This window comes from Astatotilapia calliptera, chromosome 6 (assembly GCF_964374335.1).
Source record: "Astatotilapia calliptera chromosome 6, fAstCal68.1, whole genome shotgun sequence".
Lineage (NCBI taxonomy): Eukaryota > Metazoa > Chordata > Actinopteri > Cichliformes > Cichlidae > Astatotilapia > Astatotilapia calliptera.
Genome location: NC_137427.1, coordinates 16,334,750 through 16,354,092, shown reverse-complemented (window position 1 = coordinate 16,354,092; position 19,343 = coordinate 16,334,750). Strand labels below are relative to the sequence as shown.

Here is a 19,343-nt window from a genome sequence, read left to right as displayed (position 1 = left end):
ATAGGATAAAACACTTAGTAAAACAATGGCAGAATAAGAACAATAAAATAAAGCACAAATAGTTTCCAGTTAAACATATACCATGTTCTGCCTGAGGGATTTCTGAAAAAATTAAAACATACAGCTCTGCTATCACTTGTGAAATAAATGAAGACAGAAAACTTGTCAGTTTGCCCCCTCCCCCTCCTTTAATATTGACAGTTATAGCACAAACAGCACTACTATATGGTACTATTCAAGGTACTCATGCATGCTAGTTATTTTATGTCTCCGTCAGACTCTCCCACATATATAATATTTCTTTGACACAGACTTGACAGGTCGATACTGCAGATGATTGAAAAAAATGTATAACATTTTATTAATATCTAAAATATAAATTATATTTTCAAAAATATATAAATACTTTTGTATTATTAAATGTTATATTCTAAAGGGTCTTTTATGATATACATATCTGAACATTATTCTTATCAGCATTTGTGATAGATCCATTTATCATGGGTACTGTTTGATCATGCTGGATACAAGGCCTTGTCCAATGAAAGACTGCAAACAGCCGAAATTACCTTTTTTTTCTTCCAAAAAAATCACGTTAGTCTGCCTGCTATTTCCTTTAAAATTGAAAAATTGTAAAACATATATAAATTGCAAAAACATAAACTTAAAAAAAGAAAGATGAACAATTTTGAATTATTTGGGTTTTTTGTGTAAACATATAATGTTCAAAGTTCACAAAAATAAACGTGAAAATAAATGTTAAAATGTGACTTAAGATTTTTAAATAAAATGAAACATGTAAAAACCAAACAACAAGAGTTTATTATATGAACCTCTATACCCATATGGAAAAGATATATATAAATCTTATAAAGTTTGTATCTGTCTTGTGTGAAACTTGTATGAAAAGCATATAAGTGTGAAAACAGATATAAGATCCCTTGAAAAATTATATAATGAAACTTGTATGTTTTGGATACTTACTAAAACAATGTATGAAAGTAATGCGAAAGTGGCCACTTTCATCAGTAAATCATGTAAGCCTTATATGATTTACTCATGAAAGTGGCCACTTTCATGAGTAATCACATATAAGTTTTTACTATTTCTTTTCCGTATGGGTATAAGATAGAAAAATATCCTAATATGGTTAACATATGAATAAAATAATGGTTTTACAGCCAACACTAAAAGATAAGCACCCACACCATGACTGGGATGATAATTACTAATGTTAAAAAAAAGTGGTTTTATTTATATATGTTTACATATAAATATATGCGGTGGCCCCTAGAGACAAAACGCGTACAAACTCCAAAACACGTAAAAACTCCAAAATACGTACAAACTTCGAAGCATGTAAAAACTCAGAAGCACATAAAAACTCAAAACAGTACAAAACACAACAGAAGTGCTCCAGGATGCTAGGCGCAGTGTTGAGCTTTTGTTACCTAGTGGCTACACAACCCAGCAAGTACCAACGACCGGATTTGGTGTGTGGTAGTAACAGGTAAATGAACATTTTTTTTTAAATTATTTGAATATATATGAGTGCTTGTGTATAAATACACAAACAATACACATATGCTTTCAATTGTGTAATTTAAGTGATCCAGGTAGCTCTGCTTTGGAAGTTCAGTTAACGCTAGAAATGTGTTTTGGAGTTTGTACGTGCTTTTTGGAGTTTGTACGTGTTTTGTCTCTAGGGGCCACCGCATATATTTATATGTAAACATATATAAATAAAACCACTTTTTTTAAACATTAGTAATTCCTTTTGTGCATAATTTTATATCATTGTTAATAATAAATTAAAGCAACAAAACAATCTGAAGAGCCGGTTCGGAGCCGAAAAAGCCGGCTCTTTTTAGTGAGCCGAGCCGAAAGAGCTGTACGTGTTTTGGAGTTTTTACGTGTTTTTGAGTTTGTACGGGCTTCACGGTTTGTACGTGCTTCAGAGTTCGGACGTGTTTTGAAGTTTGTACGTGCTTCGTCTCTAGGGGCCACCGTAAATATACTTTTATTTATTCACTCCACGTAAAATGTAATAAAGAAATCATATAATACAAAACTATTCACGTTTCAACTTTCAACTATTGAAATTAAAACTATTTAAACCCCACGGCTCGCGATAAGGAGCCGGCTCACGTCGTTCACGTCAAAGATCCGGCTCTAAGAGGCAGCTCTAAGAGGCATTTCGTTCGCAACCGACACATCACTAATACAATCTTTACTCATTTATTGTTGCAGGAACCGACCTGAGTGAGCGTGTGGACAACAGGTATGGGAAACCATTCAAAAGCGGACAGAGCAGTTGGGGAGCCAAGGCAATAGAAAAATATAAAAGATTTGTTTTATGTAAATAATTTCAGAAAAAGACAAAAACAGTTAAAACACGCCTTCCAGGGAGAACATAAAGTTAAAAGCATAAAAACAATACAGCCAAAAAGTCCAATGGCCTCAGCCACAAAATTAAAATCCGTCCTCGCCTGTCGTTTCTGCCTGTCTGGTGCCAACTAAAGGAGAGAGGAGCAGTGGCAGTCACTATTCTTTTATTTCACCGGAGTTTCTTCTTAAAACGAAATTGATCAGGATTTACCCCGGATAGGCAGAGCTCTTAACTCTGCCTGCTGCTTTGCTGTGTTTTTTAACATGCACATTAGTGATCAGGAGGGGGGCGGTGAAAGGAGAGGCAAGTCAAGAAATATTTACAATAAAAGCATAGCACAACTTGGAGGCCTCACACTAACGCAGGCTAGCAGAAGATCTGGCAAGGACTCATTGAGAGCGCTGGTCTTTTATGCAGGTAGTCCAAATTGCAAACAGGTGCAGACCGTTAAGGGTTTAGGGGAAAAATACATCTACTCACCCAGACCATGACATTGTTAACCAATTAGTAAACATTAATTTTAAATCCACTTTAATCCTGAATGATAAGACTTCATCAATCATCATATCACAACACTTTGCTCTGAGACTGTGAGGTAGAGCCCTCAGCTATCAGGCCCCTTTGCTATAAAGTCAGCTCCCCGTTTGAATTCACAAAACAGACCTCTCTATTTTTAAGATAATGCTGGAAATTTTTGTTTTTTGTTATAAAGATCATAGTTCGGGCTGGATCAGTTGACCCTGAATTGACTGTAAGTTAATTATCTCTTAGACAAGTTTGAAAATGTATCTCTGTAGACTCACCAGAGGGTTACAGTTCCTGGTACCATTGATACTACTACACTACTACTAGTCACCACTTTGTGGGTGGGAATTCTGGAAGTACTCAAATATCTGAATCCGTTAGTTTAACCCTTGTAATGTCTTCCAAATTACCATACTCTTTTTGTAATATGTAAAAGTTAAGATGGCATGTTAGTTTTAAAGCACTTAATTTTTTTCTTTTTCAAATCAATGGGTTGATTTTTGCAGATGTATGGATTGCATTTTTGGCCCATTTTTGATGTTTTGAAATCAGTCTTACAAGGGCAGAATTTGCACCTCCTTGGGTGATGGGAAAGTAGGGACAGCTGGTTGAGGAAGAACTGCGGCAGAGGTAGAGCTGGAGCAGAAGTGCTGGTTCTCCATAACCAGTCTGCCAGCTGCTGGTGTCAAACGTTATAACGAATCGTAGTGCAATTACACAGCAGGTTTGTCAGTGTATACTTGCATATTCCATGCATAACTAGACCTGGCATCGCATGCTGCCCATATTTTTATTCCATATTCCCCTGGTTTGCTTGGGATGTGCTGTTTGAATGGACAGCGACAATGGACAGCTGTTTGAATGACACTAGGTGCTCATCCACAGTCATATCAGTGACTGAATTGTACATCATTGGCAGAAGAGACACCTACTTATCCCATACATCTCGTATGAGAGCAACATTGCCTTGTGCATGACAATCTTCTCTTGTGTCTTTATCATTGAATCAAATCACTCTTTAGATTTTATGAAACATCTTGAGTGTCATGCTAGCACGGAAAATTGTCCTACCAGACTCAGCATGCCATAAATTAGCCGTAGCTTCTTTACTGGAGTGGTACACACCAGCGAAAATCTGCATACCCACATATGCCTGCAGGTCGATTCAATCCATCTTTCTCCACTTGATGCCATACACGTCGGCCCTCCTTGTTTGTCATGTTCAGCACCACCTCTTCAATAAACTTGGGAAAAAGTGGAATTTATGTCATCAGTACGAGACCTTGCATATGCGGTTGGACCATGGTGGCTTTTGCCTCTCTTTATTGTCAACTTGCTTAATCTGTCGCTGGGAGGAACTAAAGACCAGATCAATTTTTCATCCTTTGACTGGATATTTATATATTTGACTGGATATATTCTTCTGTCTCAGCTGGGTCCTCTTCCACATATTCTTCCTCTTCATCAGAAGTGTAGCACAAATGGTACCTTAAAAAGCAGGTACCAAGCAAGGATGATCTGTCATATATGCATCACAGTGTTTACAATACAGTCTTTGTGTAGTTGTAGTTGTTTGTAGATATGATCTGTTTGTTAATCAGCATTTCGACTGATGGATTCAATGAGACGAGTCAATCCAGAAGGGGTCATGATGCGAAGGTTATCTATTCAGACTGCAAGCCGTCGTCAGTACATTTCTTTTTATATTTCTGCCTTGTCAGAAGGAGATTTGTTGTCCATGGTGGGATAGATGGTTCTTCTAGGTTAATTGTCTACCTTAAAGCTGCCACCAACAACAAAGCTACAACCGTTTTTGATGGTTTTTTGTCAGCAATCAGACTATATGTCATACCATCACGAGTCCGGTAAGAGGCATTTAACAAATACAGTATGCCAAAAAATTCTGCATCGGACAGTAGTTATATTCAGATTGTTACTCTCACTGACTCAGATCAAAACTTTTCTACTTTTTTTCGAGGTCAGACAAGGGGTGGGCATTTCATGATGCAGACAATGGGGGAGAACAGGAACTCTCACAATCAGAAGTGTTCACAGCCAGCGGTAAGGACAAGTAAATTGATGGCCTGTCTTACATTGTTTCAAACATGCACTTGTAATAAAACAAATGGTTTATGAGCATAATTGACTGGTTGCACAGCACATTAATACTACACTAATAATTGACTCTTTATTGAGACTTTGTTTGCTAAAGTGCAGCAGTGAGTGTGGAGTGAAAAACAAGGACATATGAAAACAGTGGGGCAGATAAAGTTTGGGTGACAGGGTTAGGTTTCTCTTAAAACTAAAACTTTGACTACTATAGGTGATGAACAGCAGGAAGAGAATATCGCGCATTATATCAGTACACCGTCTGTGTTTTCTTTTTAAAAAGAAGTGAGATAACATTAAGTAACATGGACAGGGTAAGTCTTGCATGGGTGTTTAATTTTGTGGTGATAAATGTGTCTTCCAGGGGTTAACAAAAACACACACATTACTAGGGCTGGGCCATATTATACTGTTCACGGTAATACCGGTATAATGTTAGGTAACGATAGGAAAATGAAATATCGCGATAGAATATGAGTAAAACGCGCATGCGCAGTGCCTTTGTTTTCATACGCACATGGCCGATTGTTGAGTGAAACAGATGAACCACAATTGGTTTGTAAAAATGGTGCAACTTCAGTGATGTGGAACTGGTTTGGTGTTTGTCCGTCAGATACACGACAAAGCACATTTTTTTGCAGAACATGCAAGCGGCCGTCGTTATTGTCGTATTTGTCGGACTAAGATGCTCTTAAATCTGGGAGTAATCTGGGTCCTAAACTCCGTATGCTTCAGGTCAAACGAACACTGCAGCATCACTGAGAGTTAAAAACTGTCTAAATTCTTTCATCTTTAATAAAACGATCAGCATTGCTGCTTTACCAGGTGTAACTATGAAGTTTAACTTCCAGGCATCCATGAAAACAAAATTTATTACATTTAACGGAGTTAGCAGGAAGCTAGCGGAAGTTAGCTCGCTAGCTTCGCTAGTTACCTAAGCATGATATAGCATGTTCTGACAGAGATTTCTGGAAATATTCAAACGTACAGCTCTGCTATCACGTCCAACATAAATGAAGACGGGAAACTAAACAGCACGTTTGTAGGGTTACTGAAGTTGGGCTAGCTGGTATATAATGATGTGCTACGTGATCGCTAGCGACACAGCTATGTTAGCATAACATAAACAGTGAAGCTGGAGGACGAACACTAACATTTTTCCACTTATAAAAGTTAACGTGAAGGTTCCTCATGGTTAGAGACAAATGCAATCGCATGGCAGGATGCTGTAAACGGACCAAACTTCAGTCAGGAGAACAACTGAGATAATCCATCCACAATACGAGGTTAGTCATTAATATACTGCAACAACATGGGAATAGAGCAGCTGCCAGAGAATTCAACATTAATGAATCAATAGTACAGAAGTGGAGGAAGCAAGAAGAATGAGTTTAATAAAGTTTGATTTATCTGACTGCTTTGTTTCGCTTAATGTGCCTTATAATCCCGTGCACCTTATGGTCCGAAAAATACGTACTGCACACTGCAGTTTAATCTTTTTAACTTCAGTGGATATTATACATGGTTATGCACAGGATGTGTCAGCACATTTCTACTGGAAATGCCTTTTGGTTAAACTTTCAGCAAGGAATTTGCATTTGCACTGTTACATTTTTATAAAGCTTTAATGTACATAAAAACCAGCTTCTTGTTTAAGTGAAAATAAATGGAAGGTTGTCTTTTTGCGCTAGTAATGTTGTGGAGTTGTATTTTGTCTCGCATCAATTATATCGTCAGTTATATCGTTATCGCAAATTTTCAAATATATATCGTGATAAATATTTTTGGCCATATCGCCCTGCTCTACACATTACACCAGAAACCACACAGCTAGACATTTTAGCCCCCCTGTCCTAGGGGGGCTAAAATGTAAGGATTTCACCACCTATCCAGTGAGCTTTGAGTGAGACTTACCTATTCATTACAGGTCCTGTGAAATTAGGATCAAACTGCACTGGTTGCCAAGATAAAGGCAAACATTCATCATTAAACAACAGCTTCCTTATTTATGAAAAGATGATCAAGGACACACAGTTTCTTACACATTTTTGAACTGCTGATTTCTCTGTGCAACAATGGAGAAGGTGCTGTTATGAATAACAGGCCCTTTTGTATAAAGACATATTTTGACCATTGTCGTCTTTTAACCTGCTTATACTGGAGGTTTCCCATATGGAAAAGAAATAGAAAAACTTATAAAAGACTTGCATCAGATGTGGCCTACTTCATATAGTGAATCATATAAGGCTTATATGATTTACTCATGAAAGTGGCCACTTTCATTTATTGTTTTAGTAAGTATCCAGAACATACAAGTTTCATTTATATAATTTTTCTGTTTTCACTCTTGTATGCTTTTCATACAAGTTTCACACAAGATGGATACAAACTTTATAAGGTTTATATATATTTTTTCCATATGGGTTATTTAGCCAGTTCCTGAAATATTTCTTACAGTGATATTTGTTTAACTTTAAAAGCAGGGGCCCTATTTTTAAAGTTAATGAATTACTTGTAAGTGAATAAGGAAAACTTTCACAGACTTGTATTCATATTTTATGGGCTGATTGTTCATAGATGTGCTGCAGTATAATTACTATGACAGAAATTCCAGTGGCTACAATAAAACACGGTTGTTTTATTCGAACACCAATTTGCAAAATAACGAAAAAGGAATAAGAAGTTTATTCTCCCCCAAAACAACATGGCAGCAGGATTTTGCAAAGTTTTATGTGAACAAATCACGAGAGTTCTGGGACAGTGTCCCTTGGACAGACATGACCAAAGTGGAGATGTTTGGCCTCAAAGATGCTGCAATACTGAAGGACTGATATGAAACAATGTTAACTGATCAGGCCATGCTCAGCTGACACTGTGGTTAATTCTAAGCATGACATTAATAATGGAATACAATTTAAAGGATAGGATGCACTTGTTTAAAGCTATTTTAGCCTCTTATTTTCTCCCATTTGGATATTTTGTCATTCTCCTTACAGTCAGATTTCTGAGGTGTCCTGATTTGTCAGCAAAAAAACTGTCAAAACATATTACAACTAAGTTATCTGTAAAACAATAAAACAGTTTCATTAGGCTAATATTGGCACGTGGGATAAAAATACACTGCCTACTGTTAAACAGGAAGATAATTAAGATAACACTGAACTTAACAACCTAACACTCATAAAAATATAATCCACTTTAGAAACAATGGGTTTATGCTAATAATAATTTTATTTAAAAAAATTTAGAAACTGATTTAAATCTCTAACAACAAATGAACACAGTTCTTACAAAGCATTTAACTCTAAACTCATTTATTTCATTGTTCTCTCAGCTGCCATTGGAAACTTTAAAGGCTGAAAGCAGATCTCTGAGAACACCAATGGTTGACATCAGCTCACCGTACTCAGATTTGGGATTTTCCTCTGGCTTAATTTTGTTAGCCATGTTGCGCACCTGTTCCTCCTTTACGTATAAAACACAACAAGAAGCTAAAACTCATAACCAATAGCTGAAGAAATCTTTTTTTTCCCCAGGCTGCTGTAACCAGGGAATGACGCGGCATGCGCGCCTCCATGGTTGACCAAAGATTGTTTATTAATAAGAGGGCTCGCTCTGCATAGCTTATAGTAACCCGGTCTTTAAGTCTGACGACATTAGCCGATTCCGGGTCCAAACTCTGCTTCAGCTCCCAAAGTCAAACAAACACTGCGGTATCACTTAGCATTACAAACTGTCTAAATGATTTCATCTTTAATAAAATGGTCAGTGTGGCTGCTCTACCAGGTGTACCAATTAAGTTCAAAATCCAGGCATCCCTGAAAACAGAACTCATGAAATTTAACGTAATGGGAAGTTAGCCTGGCGTTAGCTTGCTAGCTTCCAGCTAAACATAATATACCATGTTCTGACTGATGGATTTCTGAAAAATTTAAATGTACAGCTCTGCTATCACTTCCAGCATAAATTAAGACAGAAAACTTGTCACTGTGCCCCCCTTCTTTAATATTGACAGTTATAGCACAAACAGCAATACTATAAGGTACTATTAAAGGTACTCAGGGCCATGCAGAGATGTTTAAAGGGGCGGGTGCTCAAAGTTTAAAAGGGGCGTTTAAAACCAGGCTGAATAACAAAAACCCACATTTATCAGGAATCTAATATGGAATTGCATCATACTATATCACTGTCATCAGGTGGGAACAATGCAAAGCAAACGTAGCCTGTGTTTTACCTGATGAGCTACAATGTTGCTGTTGAGCGGTTGCTCCTGCTGCTAACAGTGCTGGAGGGCAGAGCTGTGTTGATTTGAGACTGTAGACATTAAGAAGTCCATAGGAGAGATGGTAGCTGATTAAACAAGTGCTATGAGATGATAACAATACAATGCAAAGATTGGAACCATAACACACCAGAAATAAACAAGGCTCTGCCTGTGACTCACTCTTTGCCTCTCTTCCTCCTTTCATCTCCTCACTGATCTATCACTGTCCACTTGCTGTCCATCTGAGAACAAGGCACAATTTGCTATTGCATTAAACTATTATTTAATTATCCATACTTAAAAACTCTTGTACCTAATCCATAATAAAGTAACAATAGAAAATGTTATAGAACCAAATCATTGCAATTGTGTTTATTATTGTTTTTATACTTGAATACCTCTGCAATGCAACAACCTGTACATGTGTTAATGTTACCTGTCTTTTTAATCCAGCTGCTGAGGGATCCACAGTCTCTCACAGCTCCTTCTGTCAGTTTCCTCCTCATGTCCTTACTGGGCATGTGTGGTCAATGTTGTATCATGTGTAATATATTAAACAAATCGATACATGTAAAACATGTACAAACACACGCACAATGACATTTTATACCTTCTTTAGAATACTAATACTAATTCTAATACACTATGGACACAAGTTTTCATCATGGTGCTGATACAGAATCCTTGCCTTGTTATTTACTCCTAGTGCTATAATAATAAAGTAATGAGAATTTAAAAAATAAAGTAATAAATATAAATAATGCATTTATGATGATATAATTTGTTTCACTATCAACTCTGTGCAAGGTAGAAAGCTTATTAAATGTTTAAACTGTAGAAATACAATAATTTTACTGCTGTAAAATCAGCATTTTGTCATTTTCCAAATATAAATCTAATACAATCTGTTTCTTCATGCATTTTTTTAAACACTGTAATTTTTTAAAATATCATGTTATAATGATCCATAATTATGTGGATTGGCATATCAGATAGTTTTTCGTGAAATATAAGTGCTCCAGAAAGGCAGGGAAAAGCCCTGTAACCTACTTTAAAACTAAATATGTTCTCTTGAACCGTGGACAAAGCTACAAACCCTTGACACCCTAACCCAGTTAGCTAGCAGCTAATGACCACCACTACTTGTGCAGTTAATAAAAGGACAGGTAATGTTTTGTTGTGCTGTTGCACACACAGCCAGCTCATTTGTTTCAATTAATCAGTTTCTACAAGACAACTTACCAGCGTGTACTTAATAACCTAATACTCCTGTGTGCCATAGACTATGGTGTACGCTGTACACCCTACTTACTGGTTTTTGTTGCATCAGTCTGTGTTGTGATTTCCATCAGGCTGAGTTAGTTTTTGTTTTATTTTAAAACAAAAACAATAAACTTCCACTTTCAATCAAAACAAATAGCGCATGTATTAACTTACGTTGTTTGTGAATAGGACTGAAAGGTGACGTGAAATAACGTGCTAAAATGACGGTCATCAGAAAAGTTTGCAAAAAGACCCCAACACTTACCCGTACTTTCTGTTTAGTGCGCCAGCGTCAGGTAAATAACACCCCAATGTAATCACCTGAGGTGCAGGAAAATCTAAACACCTGTGCCACCAGAACAAATAAACAAAACATAAACATTCAATTTGGCTCTTACAATACTGGCCCCTAATTATTCTTCTTCAAATCATAATTACAAAATAATCAAGTCTTACAACTTTTGCTGGTTTATAAAGAATTCCAATTACCCTGTAGTGCAAAATTGACCAGTACCACTACTTATAACACCACGGTTCACCATCTGTGAAGTTAATAACCCATAAGTAAAAAAAGTAAGCCACTTGGAGATGATTAAGTAATTCAAGTTTGTTAAAGTTCTCTGCTTCCTGCAAAAGACAGACTTTATTTATAGCTCTATTTAAGAACAAATCCTTTTTTGTCCTGAATTGTCTCTTCAATTTTTCCAGTTATCCAGGAATTCCATTGTGCTGAACCATCAACAATGAACACAATGTGTCCTGGCATGAAGTTTCGTCTTGGATTGCACCATTTCTGTCTTTGTTGCAGTTGTGGAAGATATTCCTTAATCCACTTTTCCAGAATAAATCCAACATATATTGGACTTATTTCCATGTGCGGTGAGCATATATGTCATCTTTCTGAAAACATCCTGGTGGTAGTAATGGTGCAGTCTTAAGAAGCAACAGGTGGTTCTGGGTAAGTGCTTCAAGGTCATTTGGATTTGTAGAAGCCTTTGTGGGACGAGCATTCAAAAAGCTTCAGCTTCACATAAAGCAGTCCTGAGACCCTCTTCATCAAGACTTTGTACATTTAAGGTGGAATTGAGAATTTTTCTCACAGATCCTGTCTTTCCCATACACCTCCATGAAGGGAGCGAGCTGGGGGATGGAAAGTCCATTTAATGCCCTTTTGGAGAAGTGTACATCATATAACAGTAAGGCCAACATTTCTTGACTGCTCTGTCAAGCCACAGTTCAAACATACAGTTCCATCAGTTATTCAGGCTTTAGACAGTTCTACGTATTCCGTATCATTGTCTAAGTGACGTTAATATATATTTTGTAAAGCATTATAAAACCATAAAAAGATCATTGTATGTCTGTATGTGTTGGGAACAACAGATTTACACACATACCACATAACAACGTGGTGCTATCCCCAAAATATATAATAAACATGAGAAGTGGAAGTGAGAATAAATGCTGTTTAACTGCAAATAAATGCTGTTTAACTGCAAAGCAATACAATTACTGTATGGACAACACATGATTGTGTTATATGTACACAAACATTTCCTCAGTCAACCAAGTGAAATCAGAAGTCTTCACTTTCTAGTCTGGTGTGATTGTTTGTAAATGACTTGGCTGTAACGGTTCCCTGCCTCGTTGATCTTGGCTTGATTCAAAGATGGGTTTTTTTAAGCTCAAGACTTTATTCTTTATATACAGAGTTTAAGTGAATAAAGGTCTTATGGGTTGTCTGCTAAATCGCAGTAATACAGGGTATGTTTGGTTATACACTGTGTTTGCAATAGGTAAATACAAATAGCGCAAATAGCGAATAAGGAAGTGTTGCATTAAATTGATACAGTATAATCATCTGGTGTGTGGTGCCTCCTGCTGAGAGACAAAGAAACAGCATTAGGGCATTAGACTTTTGATATGTATTTGTCTTATACATATTTTGATGCATGTTGGTATTCTTATTAGTATATGGTGGCCTGTAAACATGTGAGAAGTGCAATCTACAGAAAGATTTAACATCACAATCTGAATGATGTCTTAAAACCAAGTGTTAAATACAGACAGATTACTGTGATGTACATACCTGCCTACAGATTCACTTCAGGTCTGTAAACTGGAATGATTTAAAACACTGTTTAAGATTTTACTTATATAGACGTTCAGGACATACAAGCACAGACGGATATCCTGCTGTAAGTGTCTCAAACAGAAGTCTTGGCCTTTTGAAAACTGGAAATGTTCAGTGTGATACTGGAGGAAGGAAGTAGAAGAGCAGTAAATCCAGTATATCCAAAGATTTACGTACCCGTACGAGGTTCAGTAGAGCACTTCTGGACCTCTGTCAAAAAGAGAAAAAAAAAGTTACAAGACAGTATTTGGTAAAAAAAAAAAAAATTACTGTAGATATCTATACTTGTATTTTATCACCTGTATGAGACAGCTTATGATGCCTATTAAGAAAAATTATTGAAAAAGTAACCTGATTAAACTTGATTAAAGTTTACAGTAGCCTCATTTAATCCAATAAAATAACAAAAGGAGTGCATTTTCCCATCCTGAAAAAAAGGTGTTACAGGTTTTTCATCTTCACTTTAGCATTTGCCTGTAAGAATTTTCCTTCATGAGTAGCAACATTAACAGCTGAATAATGTGTTGATTAGTGGCATTTCTCAATGTTACAGTGGATACATCTAGCGAGCACCTTGTGGTAAGTTAAATTGTAAAGGAGTTTTTAAACAGTGGGTCTTGATTCTCAGAAAAACTAAAATATTAAATATGTTCAAACATCAACAATTCTGGATAGTTACATTTATTTTCTATATGTGATTCTTCTTAAAAAGACAGTTCATTTAAACAGGTGTAATCCATCAGATAAGAGAAACGAGGAACGCGTACTCACGTTGAGCTCTCCATCTGTAGAACAACAGCACACACAGCAATCCTACCATCAGTGAACCAGTTACCACCAGACGGACAACTATTTTGTAGATCTCTATTGGCTCTGGACCTTGTCCAACAACAGAAAAAAATAGTGAGCTAATCTCTAAAATTAGGAAACACAAGAATACATGATAATTGTTGGTCTTTTAGTTCTCCCTGTTATAATATACTAAACTACATTCAATGTCTCTTTACCTGTCAGAGGGGAATGTACAAATTGAGCATTTCCTTTATTTTGAAACAATAATCATGTAGAAGTAGAGAGTAAAGAAGAAACAAAATGGCAGGCATTACTTGCAGTATTGTGACGGATAATAGGATTGTGAGGAGAGTGCCTGGGATAGTTAATGAACGGGTGGGGGAATTTTCTATAAAACAACAAGCATTAGCCAGTCTGGTCTGGCCTTTAACACCAGACTGTTTTAAGTGTTCAATACGATGTTGGTCAGAAACATCTGTTTTATTTTTTTAGACGTAAAAAAGAGAATTGAAATACAATTTATATTTTTTTAAATGTGTAAACCCTTTACTGTTTTTCCCCCCTAGTTGTATATTGGTTTCTCTTCTTCTTACTTTTGCACCTTTGTGGTCCAGCTAGCCGATTTCACTGTGCAAGAAACTGCACAATGACAATAAAAAGCTCTAAGTCTATTAGAGTTTATTGTTCAATACAATCTGATGTGACACAAATACAAACTTATTCTACAGATGAATTCTCATATTTGATTGTATATCCCAGCAAATATCCCCTATCAGAGCCCTGGGCCATGCACTGGAGGCACTGTGGGGAGCCCCACAAGAACTCCTCACTGTAGCTACTCTTCATGAGCTCCCCATAGGTTTCTGTCATTAACTGTGGATGTCCACAGAATTCCCTCTTGGGAGCCCCAAAGGGCAAAACTGCTTTGGACCCTGTATGTGCACACTCACTTGAGATCCACATAGAATGTGTGGGTTTGCCCTGCTCACACAGCTGAACACACCTACCAGCTGTGGGCATGGGCATCTTTGCTGGGAATATGATATAAAGTATCACGTGTGGTGCATAATTTTGTGTAATAAAGTATACCTGAAGGAGGTGTTAGTCTTGGTGGTGCTGGCATTTCAAATATGATCTCATCCTCTTTGACTCCACTGGCATTTAACACAACACAGGTATACCTCTGGAAAGTGGATCCTCTAAACAAATGGAGTCTGCCTGTGAGTTGAAACAAACCATCGTCTGACTGTGTCACCTCCATTTCAGAGCTTCCTGTCCAGTCATGTTTCTCTTCATCAAACCAGTGAATTGTTCCCTGTGGGTAGCCTCCACGAGACTCACAGATCAGGGTACTGTCTGTATTTGGGACAATTTTCTCAGGGATGGAGTATACAGTCAAGATACTGTATCTGGCTGCAGAGACAAAATGGGAAGCACAATCACTGAGCTGAACATTGCACCTTGACATTAATAAAATAACATCTTTAAAAGATGTGATTATTATAATAGCTGATATGTAAAAGCTGTCAGCAGTAATTTTCTCAGGTGTAGTGTGCTGTATTTGGCTAAAGAAATAAAAACGTAATTACAAAGATTCAATTCAATTTTATTTATATAGCGCCAAATAACAACATAAGTCGCCTCAAGGCGCTTCATAGATACAGAGAAAAAAACCCAACAATCATATGACCCCCTATGAGCAAGCACTTTGGCAACAGTGGGAAGGAAAAACTCCCTTTTAACAGGAAGAAACCTCCGGCAGAACCAGGCTCAGGGAGGGGCGGCCATCTGCTGCGACCGGTTGGGGTGAGAGAAGGAAGACAGGATAAAAAACATGCTGTGGAAGAGAGACAGAGGTTAATAACAGATATGATTCAATGCAGAGAGGTCTGTTAATACATAGTGAGCGAGAAAGGTGACTGGAAAGGAAAAACTCAATGCATCATGGGAATCCCCCGGCAGCCTATGTCTATTGCAGCATAACTAAGGGAGGATTCAGGGTCACCTGGTCCAGCCCTAACTATATGCTTTAGCAAAAAGGAAAGTTTTAAGCCTAATCTTAAAAGTAGGCTTAAAACTTTCCTTTTTTCTAAAGCATGAAGACTGCACTTTGTTTTTAATTAAATAAAATAATAATAATAATAATAATAATAATAATAATAATAATATGTAATAGCCATAGTCCTTTATATGTGATAAAAAATGTAATTCAATTTCTTATTTAAAATCTTGATTTAATAAGTCTGTGCTAAAATGTTGTAATATATGTCAGTTTTACCTTGGACTTCAAGGTTAGTGACCATCCTGTCATCACCACTGTCTGTGATCACCATGCACTTGTAATCTCCATCATCTGCCACTGCAGTGTTGGTGATGAGCAGAGATACATTCATGTTCTTCTCGTCCCATGATGGTTCAGCAAACCTGTAGCCTCGCTTTGGCTCGTCCAATTTCCCTCTGTGAAAACCCAACACGAGATCACCTTCGTCTTCTGGCGAGGTCAATTTTTTCCAAGCAACCATACGGATAGTTGGATCCTTTATATCTGTTGATGTTTTGATGACACACTCCAGCAGTGACTGTTGGCCATATTGTCCCACATTTTCAGCTTTGCATTCCACTTTCATAAATCCTGTAGAAAAAGAAAGTAAAAATAGATTTGAGGTTACATGAGTACCAAACACCATTCCATGCTTAAAGTTCTCAGATTATGAATAAACTTACCACTCTTGACTGCAGTAACACAGAGGGCAGTGAAAATGAATAAAAGAGTACCACCGGAGGCCATGATTATTTATCTGAAATGACAGTTAAAATGAGCAGGATCAGTTTACGAATATTCAGGTTTCAAGACCTGGATACTTCGTCCTGGCTCCCCCTTGCCATAGCATTTGTGTTGTACCTTGTCGATCTCTAGCCGTTCCTTCTTCTGAATTTTGGAACGCTGAGCTACTAGTTGTTTCAACGTCAGTAGTGTGGTATCGTGTCTACAGCAGTGACAACATATACTGACTTTTTTTTAAACCACAGAACACACACACACATATATATATATATATATATACACACACACACACACACACACACACACACACACACACACACACACACACACACACAGGAAAGACAGCGAGCACGGTTTCCTGAATGATTTAATATGAAGTGATGATGTGTTTATTAGAAAGAGCCCTTAATTTATATGTGTAGATAGTTTGTGTCTGTTTAATTTGTTTTTTGGGTTGTTGTTTTTTTCAGTTTTGCAAAATTCCAAACACCACAGAGTAGTGGTCATCCCCACACTAACAGGGTAAGTGGTGTGTATATGTTTTGTTTTGTTTTTAACAAAATCTATTAAATCATTAAATCTGTGAGCTTTAACATAGCACATTCAATCTCAGAGATTAAAAAAGGTAAACATGGAATCATGTAATAAACTACATGATTCCAGCTAAGTTGGAATCTAAAGACAAGGAACTGATGTTGTGCTGAAGTAAAGTAAGTAAAACCTTATGAGTTATTTTTTTCATGTGATTATCTCATAGAGTTGAGAACATGATGACACCTATGTTTAAATTCTGTAGAAAACCATTTTCATAATTTTAAAGAAAATAGGTTTAGTGATAAGGATAAAATGCAACAGTGCCCATGCAGTTATATCCATTAGAGGGCACTATAAGTATGAACATGTCCTAAAACATGTACAAGAACATGTGCTTCACTTACTCTTACTCTTCACTTACTCTCTTAGGAATACCAAAGAGTAAGGCAAGACACAGAAAACAAGATCGTTGGCTATTTTAAGAAGGTGGTAGTGCAAGCTGGTATGAAAAAAGTTTCAGATTTACAGTGTTGTGCAAAGTTCTGAGGCAACTCATGAGTGACGTTGTTAAGATTCAAAGTTGAGGAAGGAGAGTACACACCACCCATGGTCCAGTAGGTCTTTGGTCAAACAATGATTTTAATGAACACACGTGTGGGAAGACAACTCTGTACGCAGACAGGAAGTAGTCTTCGACTTAATCAAAGCATGAACAGATATTTTATAGCATCAGGGTTTATTTACTGACGCCCCTTCATGCGTCACCGTTACATTTTATACATAGATCAGATCAACATCATCATGACTTTTCACCCAGAAAATCATCTTCTATTTTCATGGCTTGGTACTTTCCGTTCTTATCTTAAAATGAATTGTTCCTCTTTCTTGCCGAGACAACAAGGACGGTTCCTCTAAATAAATTTAACTCTATGTGTGTGTGTCACGACCTCACATGCTCTTTCTCAATTCACCTGTTGCACTTCTGACCTTTTACCAGACCAGAAGCTCACTGAGACTATGTGTATGTCTTCTACTAAATAAATGTTTTAACCAAGAACCTCTACTAAAACCTTAATATAAAATGATCTGATATATAAGTGTTTTGTAAGCATGTATTGCAATTCCTTCTATGGCTCCAAGTCACTTGCACAATAGATTGTCCGAACATCGCGCCGAACAAAGCTTCCGACCCCCAATTAATTGACCGAGCTCCAACTCTTTAATAAGCACAGATATGCATTGTGTATAAAATAGTCATAACTGCTTAAGGCCTTCTTAAAGCTATCTGTTACATTGTTAAAGCCTCGTCTTAGCCTGCGGCTCAAAATAACTATCTGCTTTCACTTCTGCATACAACTTCCTGTCAGCCTGCAACTCAGTCTTTCTGAAAGAGACACTGTTTAACCCCTGAATGCAATATAAACTCCAGATTTTATTATTAATGCAATGGTAATGATGACAATTATTTAACAATAGCAGTAAAATAATTTCCCTGCTCCACAACGTTTACACCTGACGGCATGTCCGTGTGGGTGCCGTCGGGTGCTGAAAGCAGACATCTCACATTATGAAGCAACAACTTTAGTCAGTTTCCAAAATTCACTGAACCAGAAAAAGAAGACCAGAAAAATCAATTCAAGATTTCATCAATCGTTATCGCATTATTCAAACTAAAATCAATGCAATTTTTAAAACCCACCCTTACTGACTAAATATCAGGTTTTTGGAAGTACTCTGTGAGACACATACCAAACATTAAAATTATATTAATTTAAACCACAGGGTCATTATGTAAACAAGGAAATCAAACACAAAATAAACTCTTAAATATATAAATATGAAAAGTACATGTAAGAAAAGTAAATGGACATACTACCTGAATGTCTGCAGCAGTGACAACATATACTGACTTGTTTTTTTAAACCACAGAGTATATAAATACACACAGAGACAGGAAAGACAGCGAGCACAGTTTCCTGAATGATTTAAAATGAAGTGATGATGTGTTTCATCATGCAAGACAAAAGAGTTATATTACTTTTGGCTGTAACCAAATGACACAAAGTTTAGCTGTAAGCACTGTGGAAGTCAGCATAAGCCGAGAAATCCTAAAAAGAACGGAAGGAATTTTATTAGAAAGAGCCAGAAAGGGACTTATTTACCTGGACGATTGAGCACGCATCAAGAAGTGCCCATGTAGTTATATCCATTAGAGGGCACTCTAAGTATGAACATGTCCTTAAGCAAGTACAAGAACATGTACTTCACTTACTCTTAGATAAGTGAAGGAAGAGAAAACAAGACTGTTGGCTATTTTAAAAAAGTGGTAGTGCAAGCTGGTATGAAAGGAGTTTATGTCTAATCATTGTCAGAGACAAGACAGATACAATGAAATGTGTAGATGAGGAAAAAAGATGATTAAATGATTTAAATTTTTTTTTAAAAAGGAAATGACTAAAATGTGTCAAACAATATAAAAGCAAAAACACAAGAATCAGATCACCATCAATTATTTTAATTCATGTCATTCATTCACATTATGAATTAC

At 36.8% G+C, this 19,343-nt stretch overlaps 1 protein-coding gene across 3 annotated transcripts; it reads right to left on the bottom strand.

Moving 5' to 3' along the window:
* Positions 1-11,156: 11,156 nt before the first annotated feature.
* On the bottom strand, positions 11,157-16,277 carry LOC113024013 (CD276 antigen homolog). 3 transcript variants are annotated; one of them, XM_026170565.2, is made up of 7 exons: positions 16,201-16,277; positions 15,755-16,108; positions 14,566-14,889; positions 13,456-13,563; positions 12,862-12,894; positions 12,640-12,669; positions 11,157-12,431 (listed from the first exon to the last, which is right to left on the bottom strand). In XM_026170565.2, exons 1-6 carry the CDS (start codon positions 16,262-16,264, stop codon positions 12,644-12,646), a joined length of 909 nt encoding a protein of 302 aa, XP_026026350.2. In that variant the 5' UTR covers positions 16,265-16,277; the 3' UTR covers positions 11,157-12,431; positions 12,640-12,643. The 3 variants fall into 3 exon arrangements, with proteins under 3 accessions (XP_026026350.2, XP_026026351.2, XP_080158934.1); XM_026170566.2 differs by having other exon boundaries at positions 11,157-12,428; XM_080302808.1 differs by lacking the exon at positions 12,640-12,669 and having other exon boundaries at positions 11,157-11,690.
* Positions 16,278-19,343: the final 3,066 nt, after the last annotated feature.